Source organism: Dufourea novaeangliae, unplaced genomic scaffold (genome assembly GCF_001272555.1).
Source record: "Dufourea novaeangliae isolate 0120121106 unplaced genomic scaffold, ASM127255v1 scaffold125, whole genome shotgun sequence".
Taxonomy (NCBI): domain Eukaryota; kingdom Metazoa; phylum Arthropoda; class Insecta; order Hymenoptera; family Halictidae; genus Dufourea; species Dufourea novaeangliae.
Genome location: NW_015374020.1, coordinates 5,249,022 through 5,270,888, shown reverse-complemented (window position 1 = coordinate 5,270,888; position 21,867 = coordinate 5,249,022). Strand labels below are relative to the sequence as shown.

General features: G+C 47.4%; 1 protein-coding gene across 1 annotated transcript in view; it reads left to right on the top strand.

Annotated features, from left to right (window-relative positions):
* The window catches only part of LOC107188965 (homeobox protein OTX1 A-like), a gene marked incomplete at its 5' end in the record, with an annotated part of 36,440 nt that extends 15,319 nt beyond the window's left edge, over positions 1-21,121 (top strand). The window contains 3 exons of the mRNA XM_015577369.1: positions 7,856-8,312; positions 15,747-15,901; positions 19,168-21,121. Coding sequence (XP_015432855.1) covers positions 7,856-8,312; positions 15,747-15,901; positions 19,168-19,881 — 1,326 coding nt within the window. The remainder of the gene's footprint in view (positions 1-7,855; positions 8,313-15,746; positions 15,902-19,167) is intronic.
* Positions 21,122-21,867: the final 746 nt, after the last annotated feature.

Below are 21,867 nucleotides of genomic sequence, written 5' to 3'. Positions count from 1 at the left end.
GAAATTTGATCGTTAAACGCCTAAGTAACGCACGATCGAGCTATAAATTCTAGCCAAAACTTTTTCTCTCGGTTAAAATGACACCGAGATCTACAGAGAAGCCGAGGATCGAGAGGCGTTTTAGGGGCGTGGTGCGTAACCATTAACCCGAAACCAGCGTTCGAAAGGTTGCTTTCCTTCGCAGGAGATGACGAAGAATACGCCACAATGAGTGCTGTTATTCCGCATAACGATAATTATAATTTCACTCAATATATAACGAGGGGTGTTAACAACACCGCCCATTTCACAACCCTTTCACCAACTTCTCTAACCAATGGAACATAAAATAATTATTATAAAGCGATCGAGCCTGATCGTCATTGTTACGATAAACAAGGATTTTCGTAAACCTTACGAGAATCGATTCCTTTTGTCCCTTTCCATGTATGTGACTGTTTAAAAATGTACGTGGGCAATTCGTGACATAATACATATTAGTCCGCGTCGCTTGAGCGCTGACATTAAAACGACTCCAATTAAAGTTTCGCAAAGAACGATTTCACGAATCGTTTGCCTTTCACCTGCTTCTCGCCTATCCCGCGAACGATCTATTCTCATCGTATATAGGATAAGATCATTAATAAATGCCGTTGCCGCGAAAGCTTGGCACGGTAACAAAACGAGGTACGCATATTTTCGATGGAAAAGTCGGCCGGGAAATTGCGGGCCATCGGTCATTTGTGGATGAACGCAATTTTTCGTTGAAATTATGATCTGACCTGAGCGCTACTTCCAATAACCATAAAACGCTCTACCCTTTGTGCATTTTACACCCATCAATGTTTACTGCTTTCCATCGACAGCCCCCGATTTCAGCACATTTTTTCAGTAAGATTCCTATCGTAAATATCTTTTTTCGAAAGTAGCGACAGAAACAATCGATTAATTTTTTTTTCACCGAAAGAATCGTCCTATCGTTCCCGTTACGAATGAAACCTCAGCCTGTACATATGTATATTTCAGAAATGTTCGACGATCAGCTGCGGTGGTAGCGGAACGCGTCGACGAAAAACATTCCTCTGCCCCCTCTCTCTCCCCCCTTGATCGGCTTCACGATCCTGAAGGCACACGCGGTCGAAAAGAGAGCCGGATTCAGCCCGGTAGAAAGGGAGGTTGAACCGGCGTGGCTCGATGCGATGTGCCGTGGCACGACGGTAAATATGTGGCCGGCACAGGCACATATGTATCCGCACATAGCAGCCCAGTTGGGCCTCTAATGATGATCTACGGTTAGCTACCGCGCACAGCTTCTATAAACCTCCTAATTTCTCCTCTATAAATTCGTCGAAGAAGGCCGGGGACGCCCCCCCCACCCTCTCCCTTCCACCCGTCGTGGCTTTCTCGTGGTTTTTACTCTTCCGCAGGGTTCCCGCGAGTCGACGCGAGCCGAGCCGACGCGACCGATCGGTCCCATCTCTCTTTCCCACAAGCCCGTCGTAAACACGCAACTGTATTTAACGTGCGTGTGTTTGTGGTGTGTTGGCCCTCTATCCAGCATCCCAATCTATGCGCCCCCGTTGGTGTACCAGGAGCGGCGCGGATCATTTATTATTTACCGCCGCTTATGTGCTCCCGCGAAGACACTCGCTGCTGGAGGGTGAAGGAGGTGATCGAGGAAGAAGTTGCCATGGTCCCCGCGTGCAGAGAAAGAAAAAGACCGAAGAAGAACTCCGGTTCACGGTATTACGAGGCGACAAAGGCGAGACGAGCGCGAGAGTCTCTTCACGTTTTTCTTTTCTTTTTTTTTCCTGCGCTCTCTAACCGGCTGAAAAAACATAGCCCGGCTTTATCGGTCAGCCCGTTGCTTTTATTTTATTGAATCTAGAGTTCCGAAGGGGACCTTTATGCACTCGGCTCTCGACAGGAGTAATGAACTCGATGCCGAGTTTTTTGCACGTATGTACATCCGCCCTCCCACCGACACCTGGGATCGTTTGCGCCAAATATTTTTAAGATTCGGAATCGAATCGCGTCGGGACTTGGCAAGTCTCGATGAAATCCGCGGCGATCGTGTAAACCGGTTACGTGAACACCGATGGAATTCGAGTGAAAGTAATGAAGTCCCGGAATGAAGCGCGTAAAGCGATAGGACGATCGCGAAGTCGCGTTTAGACGCATAGGAATTACTTTCGATACAACTATAAAAGCTGATTGGACGCTAATGAATATCTCAATTCTCGTGGACGACGCCCTCGGCTAATAGCGACTTTATTGCTCATCAATTCCGATTCTCTGCGCTCCCGTGAATCGTAACGATGCTTTATATCTAATCACAATCCGAACGTTAATGACCGGCCCTGAAAATGGAATCGAGTAACGGAAAGATTTCGTTAAAAACAAAAAAGAAAACAAACACACATCCCGAGCATAGATATTCGATGCTAAATAACTCGTCATCGTGGTCGAAACGGCACGGGTGCATAAAAGATCCTTCGAACCTCAGACGGGCAGGCTGGTTAACCAACTCGTTATTTTGTACACGAGACTCGCGGCAACCCCGACCAGAAATATCAATACGGGTGCAGTAGTAAAAGAGCTAATGGGAGCCATAGTACCCATGGAATTAGTTTTCTCACCGTAATCATAGCGGCTGTAAAAGCTCTGAAAACGAGGTAGAGTCGATTGCGGGGAATACTTCAGGCACCGCAATATAACTCGTTTATGGCGCCCGCGGGACAAGGTGATTTTTCGAAACAAAGTTGGCAAGTTCCTTAACGATGATCCGTTTCAATCGGGCTTATTTTATTCCCACGGTCGACGAAAAATAACTCGATAATTTTCGAAAAATCGGATCTAGTCCGTTGATGTACACTGCGAGTTTATTAAATCGGAACTGGATTGGTTTCACGAGACGACGTAGACGTCATCGAGGGACGAAAAAGTTTCGATACTATACGTCGAAGAAGGTACAGTCCCTTCTGGTCCAGGAGGGATCGAAGGGCGAATGGGGAAGCTGGAGGAGGGAAAACATCAGGGCGGAGCCTGAACACAGGAGGAGGAATAAAACGCGCAAACTCGATACACGCCTCTCTCTTTCTCTCTTTCTCTTCCGTTCTTCTCGCTTCTTCGCTCAGCGTGCAAGCCACTCCACCCTGTTTTCCTCTTTTCACCTTTATATCGATTTTTTACCCAGTCGATCCTTCTTCTTTCTCTCATTTGCCCAGGCTTGCGCAAACTTGTCTACGCTAACCATCTTTGTCTCGCGAGTCACGTCTCAGGCCGTACTTCTCCCTCTTCTATGTAATACTACGACACTCGTTCACTCGCAAGGAAGTAAATTTCGAGTCAGGAGCGCGATCAACGTCGGCAATCGATCCAAGGATAAACGCGAAGACAACAAATTTCTCAAGATTCGATTAGTTAGTATGCATTAATTAAATGTCTTAAACTTTACGTATGTATACATGGATATAGTATGTAGGTTTAATAAAATAGAGTTTGTTGCACCGAACATTGTGTATAGGTAGGCACTGTACAGAAAAATAGTTCTATTTTTCGAGTTTACTATTTTCAGTCAGTGCGATAGAAGTTATAATAGGTATCATTATGTGCATTACAAAGTTGAAGACTTGTTACCGTACGAAATAAGTCGAATTGGATAAATCAACCTCTAATGTAAACAGACGTAACGCAATAATGGGTGTTATGATTCGTCAGACGTAACACGTAATAAGAGTTATGATGCGTAGTGACATCCTACGGATTCTGCGGTCATTATTCCGAAAGGTCCTGTTTTTATCACATCGAAACAAACAGACGACGATGCATTTATCACAAGTGTTTCGAAGTGCTTATGTATTATGTGCGCCTTCTTCACCGTAGGTTGTCATTATGCCTTATAAGTAATAAATGTATTTGTTTCTCTACCTTGTACCGTAGACCAGTAGCGTTGATATATTGAAGATTAAGACTCGTGATGATTAGTATAGATCCATAATTATTCACCTTTGCAAGCCCGCAGCGGCATTCACCGGTAGAATCATCAGGTAATCCATGGACACATTGCACATTCACTCACAATATCAAATAACGAGATGTTAATTTCACAACTTTTACGAAACGAACGCGACAGGCACCGAAGTCAAGTACGTTACGTTGCTGCGTCGCCATCTTTTTTCTTGCGCGTTCACTGTACTCCAAGATTTGAAGCGACGCAACCCCACCCCTCCCACTCTTTATACGTCATCATCTGACGACCGTTAGCTTTCAGCTAAGAATTTATCGTATGTATTTGGTATGAATTTATGTCTCATTAATTACAGGTTTTGTAGTTCGCTACGGACAAAAGTAGCGCAAGATTTACAAGTGAAGGTTTATTACGGCAATCAATCTCAATCCCGAACAGACAAAAGAGTTCGATTAGGATGCTGAATAACGGACGCACCCACTCGACACTTTCGGATTTCTTTTGTTAAACGCGGATATATTGAGTAAACTATAAAAATAATACACTCACAGCACTCCCCAACATTCAGGCTCTCTCCAGATAACAAGATGAGTATCGGATGCACAAATATTGTTGAGAAATGGTACCAGTTACGTTAGCGAAAATTTATGAGACCGACGAGGCACCTGAATCCGGTAAGACTGACCGTTAGCGCCAGTGATGCCAATGTACTGCATAGTTCAAGCAATTATACGAAAAAATGATTTCGTATCTTAAAGTATATTAAATTTTGTCACAAAACTTCCGAAAATGTTAGCAAATTATTTACAACGACTATTTATTCCGGAATTGTTAGTAACTATTAACTTTATTCGACTGCATTTCGTTCTTTTCTTTTTCTACCGGAAGTTCTGATCTGCCGTTACAAAGATATTTTCAATGCTCAATTGATTAGTGCATTAGATGCCTGTACTGTGCGCCAATTTGCAGCTATTTGAATCAATAACGAGCGTATGTCTACCATTAAATTGTAATTATTTGTTCTGTAGTTGAATTCCTAGGAAAATGGAAAATTTGTTAATCCTTCTTACAGTTCGTAAGTAAATTTTCTCGTGTTTCCGTGTACTACCGTCGCGATAAATCGTATATCCATTAACAACGACAAATTTATGAGCAAATCTTTTCGGAGAAAGGGAAACTTTGAAGAAGGTCTGAATCGTGTGCCAGAGATGCTGACAGATCGCAGATCCTCAGGTATACAAGGTATTAGCAGTGCGAATTCTTAAAGACCGGTCACCGACACCCTGTAATGTTTACCGTGGTTAGTTAATACCCAGAAGGGCGTTAACAGACAAAGCACGGTTGAATGGGCAACCGTTTAAGGGTTTTTCCAAAGCGAGGTACTCCTGGGACAGTGACCGCGGTCCCGTACAAATCGCAACAGTGTCGTGCTGTCCAAGTTCAAAAGAACAAAAGGTGTCGAAGAAAGGGTCTACGTAAAGTGTCATTAATTCCTTGATTGGGGCAGCGTATGCTTGTGGGCACAGGTAGGGAACGGTGGGGGTGTCTGGGTGGGCGCTGGCGACAGTTGCCTCGACGACGCGTTTAAAAATTTTATTGCAAGACATACGTTTTTCGGAGGGCAGTTTTTAAGTAGCCTCGGTGGAAGGACCATTGTTTAACCATTTCGACGCAAAGGTGATCGTAAAAAGACTTAAATCGTTCACGGACGTTCCGCTGGTCGATCCGAAATGATTACTGCTTCGCAAAACAACGCGTTCATTGTCACAGCTTAATCTTAATGCGCGTAATAAGCGTGGCGCAAATATTTACGAAAAAGCTTTCGGGTTTTTTAAGAATCAAGATTCTTTTCATACAACAAAGCACATATTCGTGTCGTATATCAATTTAAATCTAGACGGGGGGATCACATACAAAAACATTGCGCGTTCGTTTCGTGATGCCCACGAAGAAAATACATACGTAGATACCTACACATTTTGCTTTGGCTGTCAGCGGAATTGTCACGAGATGTCGCCTAGATTTGCAAGGTATGTGTGCACAAGTACGCATGCTACGTGGATCGGGACATGTGCGATGGCTGTGCAACTCGTTGCACGAGAGTTCACTATCTCTCACTCAATTTGAGCCTCATCCGCCGTAAGCGGATCGACCGGGCTGGCCTTTTAACGTCGGATAGTCTCGCCTCTCCTGGCCGTAGAGCATAGACGCCTATAACAAACATTATCCGCCATAATGCCCCCGTGTAAACATACCTACCAACGTGCATCGTCCTCCTCTTCTCTCCTCTCTTCGTTCCATCTTTCTCTGACGCATCGTATTTCTCTCTCTCTCTCTCTCTCCCTCTCTCTCTTTTTCTCCGTCTATGGTCCGTCGACCGGATACAAACTTGGAAGTTTATTTAGCCGTTTAGCGTCTGACGGGAAGTTAAGTTTTTCGGATAAGCCGCCTTTTTAGCATGGTCCCCAGTTCTCTTCGTTTTCTTCCGGTTTAGCACGCGCCGCCACTCGATTTCGAGCTCGTGCGTACCCTTCCCACGTATTAAATTGTGTGAAATTTGTCTTATCGTTAGCCTACTTCGAATCTATGGTATGCGCACGGTTCCAAGATTATCAGCATTGGATATCGACCAATATTTTATCGAAGCATTACATAAGATTTGAAGCATACGCATCTTACGGTACGGGTACCGTTTGGAAAACGAGGAAGGTAGAATAAGGTAAAATGATTTGCATAAGAGAAATCGATTCCTGTGGGTGGATCAAAAACTGAAACTCGTTACTTCGTATTCGCAGGTTTTTCGAGACCTCCGTTCGAGGCTTTCTTGGTTCTGAAAAGCGCCCCCATGGGTGGCCATTCATACGAATACCCCTACCCCTGGAAGGCCCACTCTGAAATCCCCACCCCCATTTTTGGGAAGGGACTGAGGCAGGGCCTGGAAAACTATTTAGGGATGTCACGGTGGGGGTAGGACACAGTTTGACCGCAGCCCTCCACGAGGCACGAAGTAGTACCGCGTGGCATGAACGGAACGTTTCTCGCAACGTGTGTTAGTAGCGGAACGCGTACGGAGGGTAGTGCATCGAGTTAAACACTTTTTTGGTGCAATCTGTTCCAAACTGACAACGATACCAAAGACTTGGAATATCTGTGATACTTAGGATTACGTGTTGTGATATACGTGGATCAATTGGGACACTTATAAGATTTGTTTTGGATATATGCGAGTGAATGTCAGACTACTCTGGATATCCTGGCGTACAGTACAATTTGGTAAGTGGTACCGTAGTTCATTCAGTGCTTAACACGTTGACAACAAACTATTCGTACAACCGGTAGAGTTATCCGTTGATAGAAATTAGTATAGTTCAGGAGATACCTGAATCGAAAGTGACAGGTTTAATAGAGTCAAGACGGTACTTCCTGTCAAGCATTCGTACACAGACCATTTTCCGGTCGGTGTCCGTGGATCTTTAAGAAATGGAAATTCGTTCGATCGAAGGTACTTTTCGCGTTGAAGGTTTCACGGATTGTCAGGGATGGGAAAGGGGGCAAGCCCGCGAGTCCCATTGGAAAATAGTCGTTCGCCAACAATAGGGGCGGCTTCTTTCGCGTTGACGTTCATTGTGACAGAGTCTCCCGGTCGCCAAAAGAATGCTAATTTCTTCATTGTACCCGAGGCACAACAACGAGAAGCGTTACCGTCCGTATCTCACGTTCTTGCACCTTGTGCGATACATTTCCAAAATAACCGAGAAATATATTCCAACTGATGGCACCCTGTTGTCACGAGACATACAGAAATCTTCGCCCTGGCGAACGGTCGATCCTTTTAACCTGTAAATCTAATGAAAACGATGGAGGAAGACGGTGATATTAAGCATGTCGTTGGGTTTATTGTTGCAGGTGGAGGAATACGAAGGTTACGGTTCTACACGGAACGGCAACGTGTCGGTACCGGAAGTGACGGCGTCGAAACTGTCGGGAACCAATACGAAGCCGTTCTCACAATTGAGCCAGAACAATCATCGGGAGGAGAGCAGCTGGTGGGCGTCGGAGGAGGGCGGAGGTCAGGAGATAAGTGAGCGTGATAAGGGCGCAGCGGTGGCGGGTGAGCTGGCTTGCCTCGCGGGTTACATGGCGGGGTACTTGAAGGCGGCGGGTGCCACTTGCACCCCGACCGGAAGTCCTCAGTACCACCCACACAGTCATCCGGCAATGGGGGTTGGAACTCATCCACATCCGCACTCTCACCCACATCCAGGTGGACCTCATCCTGGACTACCTTCACCGTTCGCCCTCGCAACACACGGTCATCCGCATCCTCATCCGCTGGACCATGGACTCGGAGCCTTTCCACAAGGTTTGTCTTCATTTATTTTGCAATTATTATTGGAAATTGTCGGGATGGTGTACGTTTAAAGATAACGCGAATCGCGCGAATACTTTGCGGGTTGCCGCGGATAATACGTGCAAGGGGTGTTGACAGTCTCGAGCGGGTAAAAGTATTGAGGCAAAAGCGTGAGGTGGCGGTAGTTGTTTGGACTCGGAACTTTCATGTAAAAATCGCGACTATGTTATCTTCTTCTTTTGTTGTGCATATACACTTTTTGTTCTTCGATGAAACAAACATCCGTGCGATCGTGGTAATATTTGAACTTGTTAAAAAAATTAGCCTACGGTTAAAAATATGGAAGATTCTATTTCTGACAACCTGATTATAGACGAAATAAGGTTTTTTCGTCGTTGTTAAAAAACACTTTTTAATATTTAGATTCATTTTAGATTGATTTTCCATTTGGTTCTTTGAAATTTAATAGGATATGTGTGATCAATTACGAACGAGAGATTAAGGAGATAAAAAGTGCATTTGAGTGATTTATTTACCAGTCGTGAACATTACATGTCGTTTATTCCACGTTTAAACTCTCGACCTTATCGTTCGGTGGAGTGATGCATGTTCCTTGCATTTCACGAATTGCGCTGCACGTTATCTCGCAGTAAAAGTATTTGCTTTGTCCGCCATGGTAGCTATTATTGATTGTCATGCAAATCGATGCATCGACTGAAGCCATACGAGGCCGAAGTAAACTCGGGGCTTCTTAACTATAGTCAGCTTGTATCATTCTGTGGCAGACGTTCGAATGCATTTCTCTTCGGCGCTGCCTTTAAAGCATCGGTATAATTTTCCACTTGAAAATTCCGCATACATTTGGATCGATCCAAGCCAAATAAATTCTTCGTAAATTCTGCATGGATCCAGTCCAGACGTCTGTCGGTACACAATCCGTATTATAAAATCGGATTCTCGTAGAATCGTGATCGCAGCGTGAATCTTTTCACCTGCTTTAAGATTTATGCGCAATGTGTTCCTTGAAATGTTTCACGTTACATTATCGTTGTAAGTTTTAAACGTTTTGTCCTCGCATCCGATGTTTCACTATACAATTCGAGCAAGCGTTTCTCTTCCTCAAAAGTGTATCTATCGACTGAAAAAGCCACTCTTTACATAAATTCCCAAACAGCAAATGTAAAGTGTTTTTGTTTGTTCGCAAGCTAGTAAAAAAATAGTGGATTTCCGCGTGTATTTTCAAGATTCTTTTGTGCGGAGTTTTGCACAGTACCGCAATATGGCTTCGTTTGAAAAACGTTGTGCGAAGCAAAAAAAAAAGTAGTGGAGCGTTAATACGGGAACATCGATCAAGTGGTCAATCCACGGGAGAGAAGGGGGAGAATTTTCTATTTTTCCGTGTCGAGAGCGATAAATCGGCACCGTTTTGAAATTGAATATTGGTCGAAATGCGGTTCTATATACGAGATTATTGACTTTCGTCGTAATGGACCGAAACGAAATTCCAAATGCACGATAATAGCGTGCGTATTCCCGCGCCACGGTTCCTTACGTTTGCGTTATTATTTCGACCTGAGTCTGTATACATGACCGAGGTTTGCTCGTTAAAACCGGAAGCACCCCAGTGTACGGCGTACCTGCTCTCTGTATCGTCTTTTTCGCGGTGGTTTGAAAGAGGCCTGGAGAGGCAGCACAGAAAGAGGGAGAGAAAGAGCGCAGAGGGAGTCGAATCGCGGCGAAGGGGTGGGAGGAGGGGGCTGAAATGCCCCAGCGAAGAAGAGCAGAGAGAACCATGAGAGTAAGCCGCTTATCAGGGTGGCAGCAGGCACTATAGGTCCAACCAACGCAGATAGGTGGGTTTCCATGGAAACACGGATCTGTCCGTTAGGAACCTACGTACCCACGTCCAGCCACCTATCCGTTGTAGGCGTATCCGCTACATGAAAAGCCGCGGAACGAGAGAGGAATCGAGAGTGATTCTGTCTTCTTCGTATGCGTTCGCGCGAAAAGTTTAGTCGAATAATGAAAGAAATCGGCAAGAGGACACTGAGAATAAGGAAAGCGAGACACGGTAACTGACACGCTCCAAGATAGGACCGTTTTTATCGTTCATCTATCGAGTGCGTGTCATGATATTTTAAATGAAAATCTCTTGAATTTGTCATTCTTCGCCAAGTCATGCTATTCTCGCGACAATCCTTCATGCATCCTGTTGACCGTACATTTCCGTTTTCTTTGGATTTTTCATCCGTCTCTACGAGCGAATCTTGCATTTCCGTTCGCCAAATGCATTATACACAGAAGTTGATGGTCGTTCGCGCGAGAAATTACACATTAAAATGGAAATTAGTTTCGTGAAACATCACCTTGGTATCTCGAGGAAAACAAATAAGCAAAATGATCGAGGAACTTCGATGGATGGTCAAAGCGACCGAGATAGGCGCTTTAAGAAACGAATTCGTCGCGTGCGCCGAAAAGGACAGTTCATGTCGAATGACACTCGCGTTTGGGAAACACTTGGAGGCGTCGTATGTCCGTATTTATTTTATTATGCAATCATACAGGGGGTCGCGCTTCGCTGTCGAGAAAAAAAAAATGTAGCCGCCGGCGATGGGGAGGGTGCCGAAAATTGGGGTGTCGAAACGTTGTCGTTAACGCGCCGAGGTTTCTGCCCCCGATCTTTCGGGGACACACTGTTGGAGCCACCGGGTACGTGGGAATCGCGTCACATGCTGCCGCCCTTTTCTCATTCGACGACTACTATTTGTTGTCGCAGAGAAATTGCCCGTCCACTTAACTTCCTCCGCCTCCCGGTGGGATCGCGACGCGTAAATAGACATCCACGCCTCTGATTTTTTATTTCGTTTCGTATAACCGAGGAGCAATCGGAAAACTAATGCCGTCGCGCTTGTATCGCGTTTATCCTTCCGATATCTTCGTCATTTCTTTTCTAATCACAGCTTTTTTGGTGGATTTTAATGATTTATAGCAGAGAGATAATACGACGGTTCGTTTGGAGAGCTTGTCAATACGATAGAATTCCAATCACTCAATTAAGCATCGAGTTAAGGGTGGCACGTGGCGGGAGCACGTGCGCCCATCGTCGTTACGAAGTGGCCACAAAACGTCGGGCTAAACAAGCAACACGCGAAAGCACACGGGGAGAGAAATCTTGGTCGGTGTGTTGCAATACGAACGGCTAGCAACGCGATCGTCGCGTGTCACGAGTAAATTGAGTAGGTGGGACGGTGTCGTTCCCGGAGGAGGGATCCAAATACAGGTCCAGACCTAATTGCAGGATAAACACTCGAGTCTGAGTGAAATATCACGTACAACGATATCGATACTTTTGCCTACTACGGTTTCTGTTGTTTCTTTCTGTTTTTCTGAATTTATTCCCATGTTCATATCGGACGAACAGTCTCGCGTAGAATTTGCCCGTTAATTATATTACCGATCGCAACGACTTTCGCGAGGGTTACTTTCTTCTTCGACACAATTTCCTTTCATTAAAATAGGAAGTTGGGTTTTCGGTAGTATGCAGATGGAGTAGTCGAGACCTATCGCAGAGGATACGAGGACGGTAATACGAAGCTTATCCTCTTATTCGCTTGTCCCGGATGTATTGGTATTTCGTTACTTACTTATGCTCGTCTCTGCTAGATTACCGTGTAAGAACGACCATAGGTCCGAAGGCCACACGCGTTTCGTCTGTCCGTTCGGTCGGGCCACGGTGTGGCCTTCTCAGGTGCACACGTAGGTATCCATTCTCAAGTTCACCGCTGTTGTCTTCTTCCGGCGGTGGTCCTCTGTTTTCACCCACCTTTCCCACCCACAAAAATGTAACATCGAACGCGCGGAAGGATAAACTCCGGTTTCGCCGCGGTTATCTACTTTGCGCAGCGATTTCACAGAGGTCACGCTGTAAACGCAAAGTCGACCAAATGTTTTCGTAGCTGATGGCCTTTTAGAATTCCCTCTCCAACAAGGCAGTGGCACGTGCTATCATCCCACGGTCCCCTGAATAATCCAACCCTCCGCCCCCACGTCCTGGCACACCGTCTAGCAAACCTATTCGCGTTTTAGCTTTTAATTAATTTTCGATTCCCTTCTCGAGCGTATTCACTTTCTCTGGATCTTTAACCGGTCCCGCCCTCCTCGCTGTGCCGCGTCGCCTTCGAATTTCGCTACCGTCGCATCCCGTATTCTATGAATACCGAAGTAACCGCGTCCTCATAGAACGGGTTTGTCTGCCGCACCAGCTTCCCCCGATTCGTCTTCAATTTCACGATATTCGCTCGAGACCGGTAATTTATGATTCGATATCCACAACTTAACCGTTTTGATGAATGGCGCGCCGCCGAGTAGCCGGTCAATTTATCGTGTAATTACATCGAGATTCTGTATCCGATTCTCCCCACCGAACAATCTGTAATTGATATTAATTTGCATTTTCTAATTCGCCGAGCTTTCCGAATTAGAGATTTCTCGCGTTATCTCCATTATTTATTATCTGATCGTGGAATTCGTATTCAACCTCCGCGTAACAAACGACGCGAGCTTATTCGCGTTCCGTGGACTCGTGATATTTCATCGCCGGCGTAGTATTCGATCGTATCGCGGATAAGCAAGCGCCAGTCGTATAATTCATTCGACCGAACTGCAGAAACTCCGCGCTGCGTCGAGCATTGAAAACAATAATTAGAGACGCTAAACAGTCCTGTTTATCTGTATGGACCGGGCATCGAATGTTTACGGACCATTTCCGCGTGCCAAGTTTCACGATTAGAAGACACTTGACCGGGCGAGAGAAATTACTGTGAAATTTTGTTAGCAGTCCATTGACTTCCACGGATTCCGTTCCACTCGGTGGCGCGAAACACGAAACCCCGCGCGTAGGGTAGGGAAGAATCCAATAAACAGAAAACGAATTTGCTATTAGGGTCGCGTCTGATCTCGTTGCGGGCCAATGAGCCAAAGCAACCCTTATATCAACCCCGGTTTTCGTCTCGCGCCGACGATAATAAATCGAATCATACTTCAGGACGCAGCGGGTGTTTGCCGTCCCATTAGGGTTGCTTAGCTAGCCGCCTTTTATCGAATCGAGTCCATCTGAATTGACGATGATCCCTCTTGCTTGAAAACTTTCGCGTCTAATTTTTACGACTGCCTTCCCGTCGACGTTTTAAAACCCCTGTCGGGGGAACAGCGTTGCAGCGTCTAGACAAAAACTATATTTTCCATAATTTCGGGACAGCGGAGGTGCCTCGTGTCTCGAATTCCCACTCGCGTAGCATTCGAGCAAACGAAGGGCTTTTCCTTGCGCCCACTCGGCGTTGCGTGGAAGCAGGCGGAAGACCATAATCGGAATTCCATTGTCTCGTTGCTGGATAAGGGCCTGGCTTCCACAGAGGCCGATGTATAGCCGGCAAAGGCCGTCGTTAACGGTAGCGCCAACGCCCACTCGACAATCAAGCATCCTCTCGCTGGGTCCATTCCTCTCTCCCTCTTTCTCTCCTCTCTCCTCTCTCCAGAAGCCTCATCCCTTCGTCCCAGTCCTCCGTTGGATCCGCCATGGAGCGAACGGAACAGAAGATACGGATCATAGATTCAAACGATCGCAGGCGTGTCGTGGCCATCGTTGCGACGGTAGCCAACCGGCATGGAATTTTACATATTGTGCCCGGCGCAATCTGCCTCGAGGATCTACCTTGGTACCACGCTGATAGCCCACTCGACCAGTTCGTTAGGCAACGAATCACGCGTATGCATCATCGTCGGCGTCATCGTCATCATCCTTTGCCTCGGCGTGTTGTTACGTATCGTTCTTAGCTTAAGGGAACAGTTCGTGGACCAAGAGAAGAGATACGACCGATACGAGGACGGCGGCGATCCTCGCGGACCACTCCTCTTTCAAGACGTTTCGGTCTTGGTGTTGCTTTTCATCGACGACTCCTCCGGTGCTTCTGTTTCTTTGATCATTCGTTCCTCGTGTTCCATTCGCGAGCTCGTTATTTTTTTACAGTCCTGTTTCGTTGGTCCCCTCTGACGTGTAGCCGGAGACACGTGTTATCTTCGTAATTATTATCTTCAACCTTGAAAAAGGGAGAAGAATATATGCGTTTCGTACAATGTCTTCTCTGCCGCTTGCTTTCTCTTCTGGCCATAAACCACTTCTCGCCGCTAGAAGCTGCTGCTGCTGTTGCTTTTAATTCCTCTCTCTTTCTTCTTCTCCACCTTCTATCCTCGCCTTTTTCGCGTTGTTCCCTTTGCCCGCCGAACCTACTCACCGGCGCTTTCTCTTTTTTTCGCCACGACGACGGTACTTTTTCGTCGTCATCGTGCCAAGACGCGGCTCGATTGACTCTCCGCGCCTGAAACAAACATGGACGGAAAGGGTCGCGAGAGTTTACCCGGAAGAAAGATATTTCTGCGTCTTTGGTTCGTCGATGGCAAAGGTAAAGTTTCTTTACGTTAAGCTCATGAGACAGGAGACGCGGAGAACGTCTCCATCTTTAGTTACGGCTTTATAATTCCTAGAAATGGTTCGTGAGGGTCAGTACGATCTATCGCGTGGCACAGCGGCGTAACGAGCGATCCTCTTGCCACCGGTGGTATCCACCATTCCTTTCTTGACTTTACGATCCAGCTTCCAACCGGGAGACACTGGCGAGACGCAGTTTTCCAGGCGCTTCTTTTTATTGGTCGGAACGTTGTACGCTGGCGTGTTGGGTACCATCGTTTCCAGAGGCAGCTGGGAACGAACCGCGACTTTGGTCCTCTGGATGGTCGTGTATTCCGGGTTGTACCCTTCGCCTCTCCCCCGATCCACCGTTCTGGCTTGTCCCCCGTCCTCCTGCCACCCCCCTGTGACCCCCCTCATAAGCGGATTACGTGGGTCCCGAAACGAGCCAAGCGAGGCTCGATGGCACGAGGAAGGTAGAGGAGGGTGGGTCGAAGCGGGGCGGGGGGGACTGTTCAAAATTACGCTATCGCGACCTCGCAACGCTTACACCCCTCCGCGCTACCCCCTTTCCTGTCCTCCGATCTGCGGTGGTGACGCCTCACCCTTCTCGAGAGTCGAACTGCCTCGACTCGTCTTCGTCCTCTCGACGACTAACCACGTCGCGAATGTTCCTTTTTCGCCGACGAGACTCGTCTCCTCGAGAATGTCAAACATTCCGTGGCTTCTAGTAGTCGTTATTCGTTTTGGTCGACCAACTCGTGAACACACCGTTCTGCACAACTCTGTATCCGTTCGAATGGAATCAATCTTTTCTATCCAGCACTGACGTAGGTACCTTTCGTGTCTGCCGTCACGAGCGATCGCATTCAATACCGATACACACCTTGACATACTCGTTCACCGTTACGGATTCTCGATGCACGCGGTTCTTACGATCTTGGACGGTTATTTAACTAGCGTCCCGCTTTCTTGCGTTTCAGGAATGAATCAACGCAAACAGCGTCGAGAAAGGACGACGTTCACCAGAGCTCAACTGGACGTACTGGAAGGACTTTTCGGGAAAACGAGGTACCCAGACATCTTCATGCGAGAAGAGGTCGCTCTAAAGATAAACCTGCCCGAGTCGAGAGTACAGGTAAATTGATTTTCTATTAGTTTCTCGTATTCTTTTTATTTGTTCGAAATTCGAACACGCCGCGTTGCCTGAAATCAATTTCCGGGGGTAGCGACCGCATCGGTCGGGGGAAATCGGTGGCTTTATTCGCCGCGGGTCGGATTCACAATTGTGTAACAAGTCACCGAGAATGAGATTGTTCCTCGTCCGATGGTAACGAGCCGGCGAGAAAGAGGGAAGGAGAGTGCTTCGTGCTTCGGCAAGCATAGACGAGATTTAAGGTATTTACACAACGCGGTGTCGCGCCCTACGTCCCTCCGGTTTCGCCATTGTCCCGGCCGTGGCTGTACATTGATAGATGTGCCCGACGAGCTCGTTGACGCTTTTATTGCGGTCCTCGTGACATCTTTATTTCGTGGCGGGGTGCCCCGACGTCTCAAAGTCACGATCGTGACGGGAATTTCGAGCTTGCGAATCCCTCGTGTGTACTTTCGTATTCTCGGGAAGCACAATAATAATACGCCATTAGAAGGATCCACCGAAGGATATCTAGCATCCGATATGTGTACATATATACGGAAATTTGTGGTGCAGTTTTGTATCGATCGTCTGTTTCGACTCGGGCACAACGGTACCCAAAAAACATGGGTCACCAAATCACGCGAGCATATTTGACATTAGGGGCCGCCATTCACGAGAATATGGGACACCGCCAGGAAATTCCGCCCAGCAAAGTTTCCACGCAAAGTTAAGCCTCTCGTGAATGGAGGAGCAACTGCAAAAGGGTGTAACATACGCACGTCATGGCAGCGCACACGTGTGCACGCTGCACATTATAGAGGCGTACCCACGTGAACGAATAATGTAGAGGGGGCAGGGGGGTAAGGTGAGAGGTGGGTAGGAGAGGATGGTGATCCGTGGATCTAAAAGTTTCCGTGGGAGAAGGAGAGGAGAGGGAAACAGAGAGAAAGAGAGAGAGAGAGAGAGAGAGCTCGACGCGGGACACAGAAGTGTATGAGTCTAGGTAGCGGACAGAGGAGCACGATGTATGGAGCACAACATATAGTTGATTTGTTCCTGGATTATAGCCCTTCGCTCTATCTCGCTCGCGAGTTTCTATACGCGCATTTTCTGCGAGAGAACGACACAGCTGCGCGCGATGTTTGCTACGTTTGAATGCGCCAGGTCGTTCGTCCGTCATTTACGATCGACGAACGCGTCGGAACGTTATTTCCCCGGTGAAAAAAAAAAGAGAAAAAAAAAGAGAAAAAGAAAAGAAAAAACGATCGAAAGGCTGACTGTGCCTCGGGAGGCGGCGACATTGAACGAGTAAAGCCATGAAGTGCTATCCGAGGACAGATTTATTAGTATTAAATTCCACTCGACGATAATCTCGATGATCGCACAGTCTATACGCATCCGGATCCAGGACGGAGCGTGCACGGTAACCATCGTCGTTGCAATCTGTTCCGCTCCACGGCCGATCGTTTTGTATTCTCCAGTCGAGATCCATATTTGTACATACATACATACGTGTATCGGGTAGGCTTTTCTCTGTCTTTCGACGAACGTTCGAACGAACGTGTACGAAGGCCAGGACTCCGCGAGGTCGTATTAATAGTATAAATAAGAAAATATATTTGTCATAACGAAACGTCAACGCAGCTGCTCCACCCCGTGGCGGATGGGTTGGTTTTCCGAGTCGGATGCCATCCAGATGGTGATGCAATTTACACCTAGCCATCGATACACACGGGTAAAACTGGCTGTGGTCGCCCCGGGGGCTTCCGGGTGGCACCGCGCGGGCCCGTTCAGTTGGTTTTTGGGGTAGCTGCGAACTCCGGTTGTGTGTTGTTCCGAACGAAGGGTGTCGTTGTGCAAACACACCGCGGTAATGGGCGTTTTCTCTATCTCTCTCGTTCAACTTCCATCGCGTTCGTAGACTTTCCACCCCCTCCTCAACCCCTCTTCGAGATCATTTCTCTTGCGGTTGATACGCAATATCCGCGTTTCACCCGCGTCGGATTTTCGCACCCTATTTTCAGGGATGTGTTTGCGGAACCGACGATCCGCCCGTCGTCTCCGTCGATAAGGAACGGAACAAACAGTTTCCATCGTCGTCATCACGCGGCTCCTTTACGAATTAGCCTGTCGTTCGAATTTCTAATTTCTTTCGAGGCTACCTTTAACCGTTTCTTCAATGCCCCAGAGCCGGGCGAAACGATTGTCCCCGCGATTCGGTTTTTCCAAAAGGGTTTTTCTCGTTTCGAGCCTTCCTTTCTTCGTGTTCTCAACTCGACCAACTAACACGGAATCTATAGCGGCTGGAAATCCCGTGTTCGCTTGGACGAATCGCGCTCCTCGCAACAACTGTTACAATGCCGCCGATAATAACAACAATGACGGCGGGTCCCGCTTTTAAAGGCACAGGCATAGATTCATAGGATCGCACCCCTGGCCACATTGTGTGCCGGGATTACAGAGGGTGCGTGAGGGGGAGTGAAAGGGGGTCTGTGCGCGCGAGCTTGCGGATCGTCGGGGGGGGGTTACTTTTTGTCCTTCTTCGCTCCCCTTGTTCGCGCGGGGTGAACGAGAGAGATATTTTTCGATTTCACTTACGCGATTCCTCCTTGTATTCGTTGTTACGATCGCGCCGTTACCTACGTCCATGCGTTACACCGGTAGCAGAGCCAGAGTCCCGTAGGTAACGCGCGAAGGTCGATACACCTATGGCCATTGTACGCGTATTCGCGGGGCAGAACCATTCGATCTCCGTCAGCAGGGTGAAAACAACCCTAACGCCCGTCGTGTACGGGCTTTGATTCGCGCATGCGTGCCGACGTTATACCGTTACCGCGAATCCCGAGGGATACACCGATACACGCACAAAACCAGATTCTGAATTCGTGTACGTGCACGGAACCCCCAGCTTTTTCCCGCCCCCTCTTTCGGCTTCTTGTTATTGTTGCGATTTAATGAAATGTTACGGCTGTCCGCCCGCGATTACTTTCCCATTGCACCGATTAACTCCCCATCGGGTACGGTTCTGGCCCCGCGTGACGGGACGGCTTTTCTTCTCGATACTCCCTCGGGCAATGGTTTCTACGAAACCGACGGACATACCCCACGGAAAGATTTCGGCATCGTTTCGTGCTTCGGTGCTACGAACACCGAAGGACATTCGTTCGCGTTCGAATGATTTCCAATTAAAACTTTGCTATTCGATGTATTGTCATCCGTAAGAATCCTCCTTTAACCCTCGTATGTTTTCATTCTCGTTTCCGCAGGTATGGTTCAAAAACCGTCGGGCAAAGTGCAGACAGCAACAGCAACAGCAGCAGCAACAACAGCAACAACAGCAACAGACCTCCCCGGCGAAGGGTTCACCGAGATCGAATCAGGCGCAAAGCAACAGCAACAACGCAAACAAAATGTCGACGAGCACGTCGGCGACGCCCAGCAGGCGTTCATCTCCAGTCTCCCCGCCGCGCGGCAAAGAGGCACCGGGCCCGAACTCGCCTCTCCTCTCGACGACGTCGACGTATCCTCGTCTCGGCGTGACTCCAACCGGTGGCAGCGGCGCGAACAGCGCCCTTACAACACCGTCGCCGCCGTTGACCCCCGGTTCCAGCCAGTTACCACCGTCGTCTTATCCACCTCCCATGAACCAGATTCATCACGGCGAGTATGGTTTCACTTGGAGTTCAGCGTCGCCCGGCTCGGTGAACCCGAACCAATGTTACGCCGGGCAGACTTACAACGCCTACCAGAATCCGTACACCAGCGGCGATTATTATCAGACCCAGATCTCGCATATGCATCACAGCCCCCAAGGAAATTACCACCATCCTCAGTACCATCACAATATGACGCTCACGTCCTCGGTGTCCCATTTGACCCTGCATCATCAGAACCCAACGGGCACGAACGACATGGCAGCCTCGCCCACCGACTCCGACGGTTATATACTTCCCGACCAAAAGTACCAGACGATGGTATAGCGGTCCAACAGGTCGTCCACCGGTTTATTTCATCGCGGCCAAGACGCCGCCACCGTTGCCGCCGCCGCCGCAGCAGCCGCGGCCGGATCCTCCGCGGCTTATCACTGGCGTCTGAACTCCGCGGCGAGTTGTCTCGAGATCAACGGTAACATCGATTCCGACGATAATTGATAATATATAGGTGAACACGGTCATTTTCTTCGGTCGAATCGATCCCCGGTTGACCAGCAACGAAGTTCGACGGTTCGGATCGGCGCATCGTTCTCGGTACCCCACCTCCCAGCGCGTGCGAATCGCGCTGCGGTCCGAGCAGCCGTCGTCGCGAGCGTGAACTTCGAATTGCGCAAACTCACGACGACTCGAACGTAATAAATCAATCGCAATCGGTTATTTGCTTCGTCTTTAACGTCAAACTGTCCCTCTCTTTCTCCCATTCGCGAGTACACTAGCATCATTTTGGAATGTAGGATGATTGTGAAACGTTCGCGATTTGAATTTTCGATGGTCAATGTAAATGTCGATGAAGATCGACGTCGATTCTGTCATCTTCGTTTACAGAGTGCCCGTCGAAAAGCTTTGAGTTGGAAACGGTTTCACGTCGACGACGCGACCCGCGAGAGAACGAAAACGTGTGTAAATAATGACGAGACTGAGAAAGCTGATCTTACCATAATTTACGACACGTTCTTCGCTGTTTTCGTTTTGGTCGCGTGAAAGATCACGAACACCGACAGAGCGGTACGCTAGGCGTGGCACGATTGTGATCCACGATCACTGGAAAATACGTAAATACGAATAGATTATTTTTAGCAAGGACTTTCAATCGGTGGTAAGAAACGTACCACGTTGGACGACCATTGTTCGACGAGTCATTCACCGACAAATGATTGACTCGGTTCACGGCTCGGGTTAGGTTCCGTTTTTCCAATTTTATGTTCGAACACCGAATGGAGATATACCTTATTCTTCGAGTTCAAGCATTTTTTTTTTTAGAATTGACGCGCAACAATCGTTTATCGTATATCCGTTTTTTTTCCAGCGCGTAGCGTTCAAACAATCAAACGTCTCGGCTCTGTATCCACCAGAATTATACTCGAGATTTTATTCGCGGCACATTTCAAATCTTCAAAATTCAAAGAAACTGTCGATCGTTAGGCAAATTGAAGAGAGTAGGAAATAACCAGGACGCGTCGCGATCGATCGCAAGACGACCACCGTCGCGAGTTACTTCGTTTCCAGATATCGCTTTAATCGAACCCAGAGACAATCGACGGAAACGAAAGGTTGAATCGCATCCGACGAATTCGAGTTTCGTCGTTGATTGCTAATCAACCGCCGATACTTTACCGTTCCTTTTCCTTTTCTGCGCGACGAAAACGCGCATTTTATGTTCTTCGATGGTCGACCTCTTGATTTCCAGAAAGTGATGAACACAAGAGTAAACGAATGGGAAGCAACTGAAGTTTCTTCGGTAATCTGTACATTTTTCAAAGCGTCAAGAGAAACCGCGTACAACAATGATTTTACCGGTATAGTCGAGGATGTTTGCAGTTTTAACGCGAAACGACGAGTACTCATCATCACTGCCGTAACTATTCTTGCAAGAAGACTACTCGACGTTTGGATCATCGGTTTAATTTAAATTCCGCGTATAAGTAGTAGTATACAGAGTACACAAGAATCTGTTAAACACATACAGCACGTTGTTCTTAAAATATCGCAAGAAAATTGAGCTTAAAGCTTTCCATTTTACATACTCATTATCGATACATACTGTTGCAGAGAAAAAAGGAAATCTTTCAGCAAGAAGCAACGCGATGAAAATCTATCCGACTGCTACGGATGAAATCCCATATCAAACAAATAATATTAGTCATACTTTAATAAAAGTGAATTTTCGAAGTAAACGATAGCAGGAAAGCATGCATATTATTCTCGTCGATAGTTTTTTGCTTGAAAATTTTCTTCCATATCGGTATGCATTGA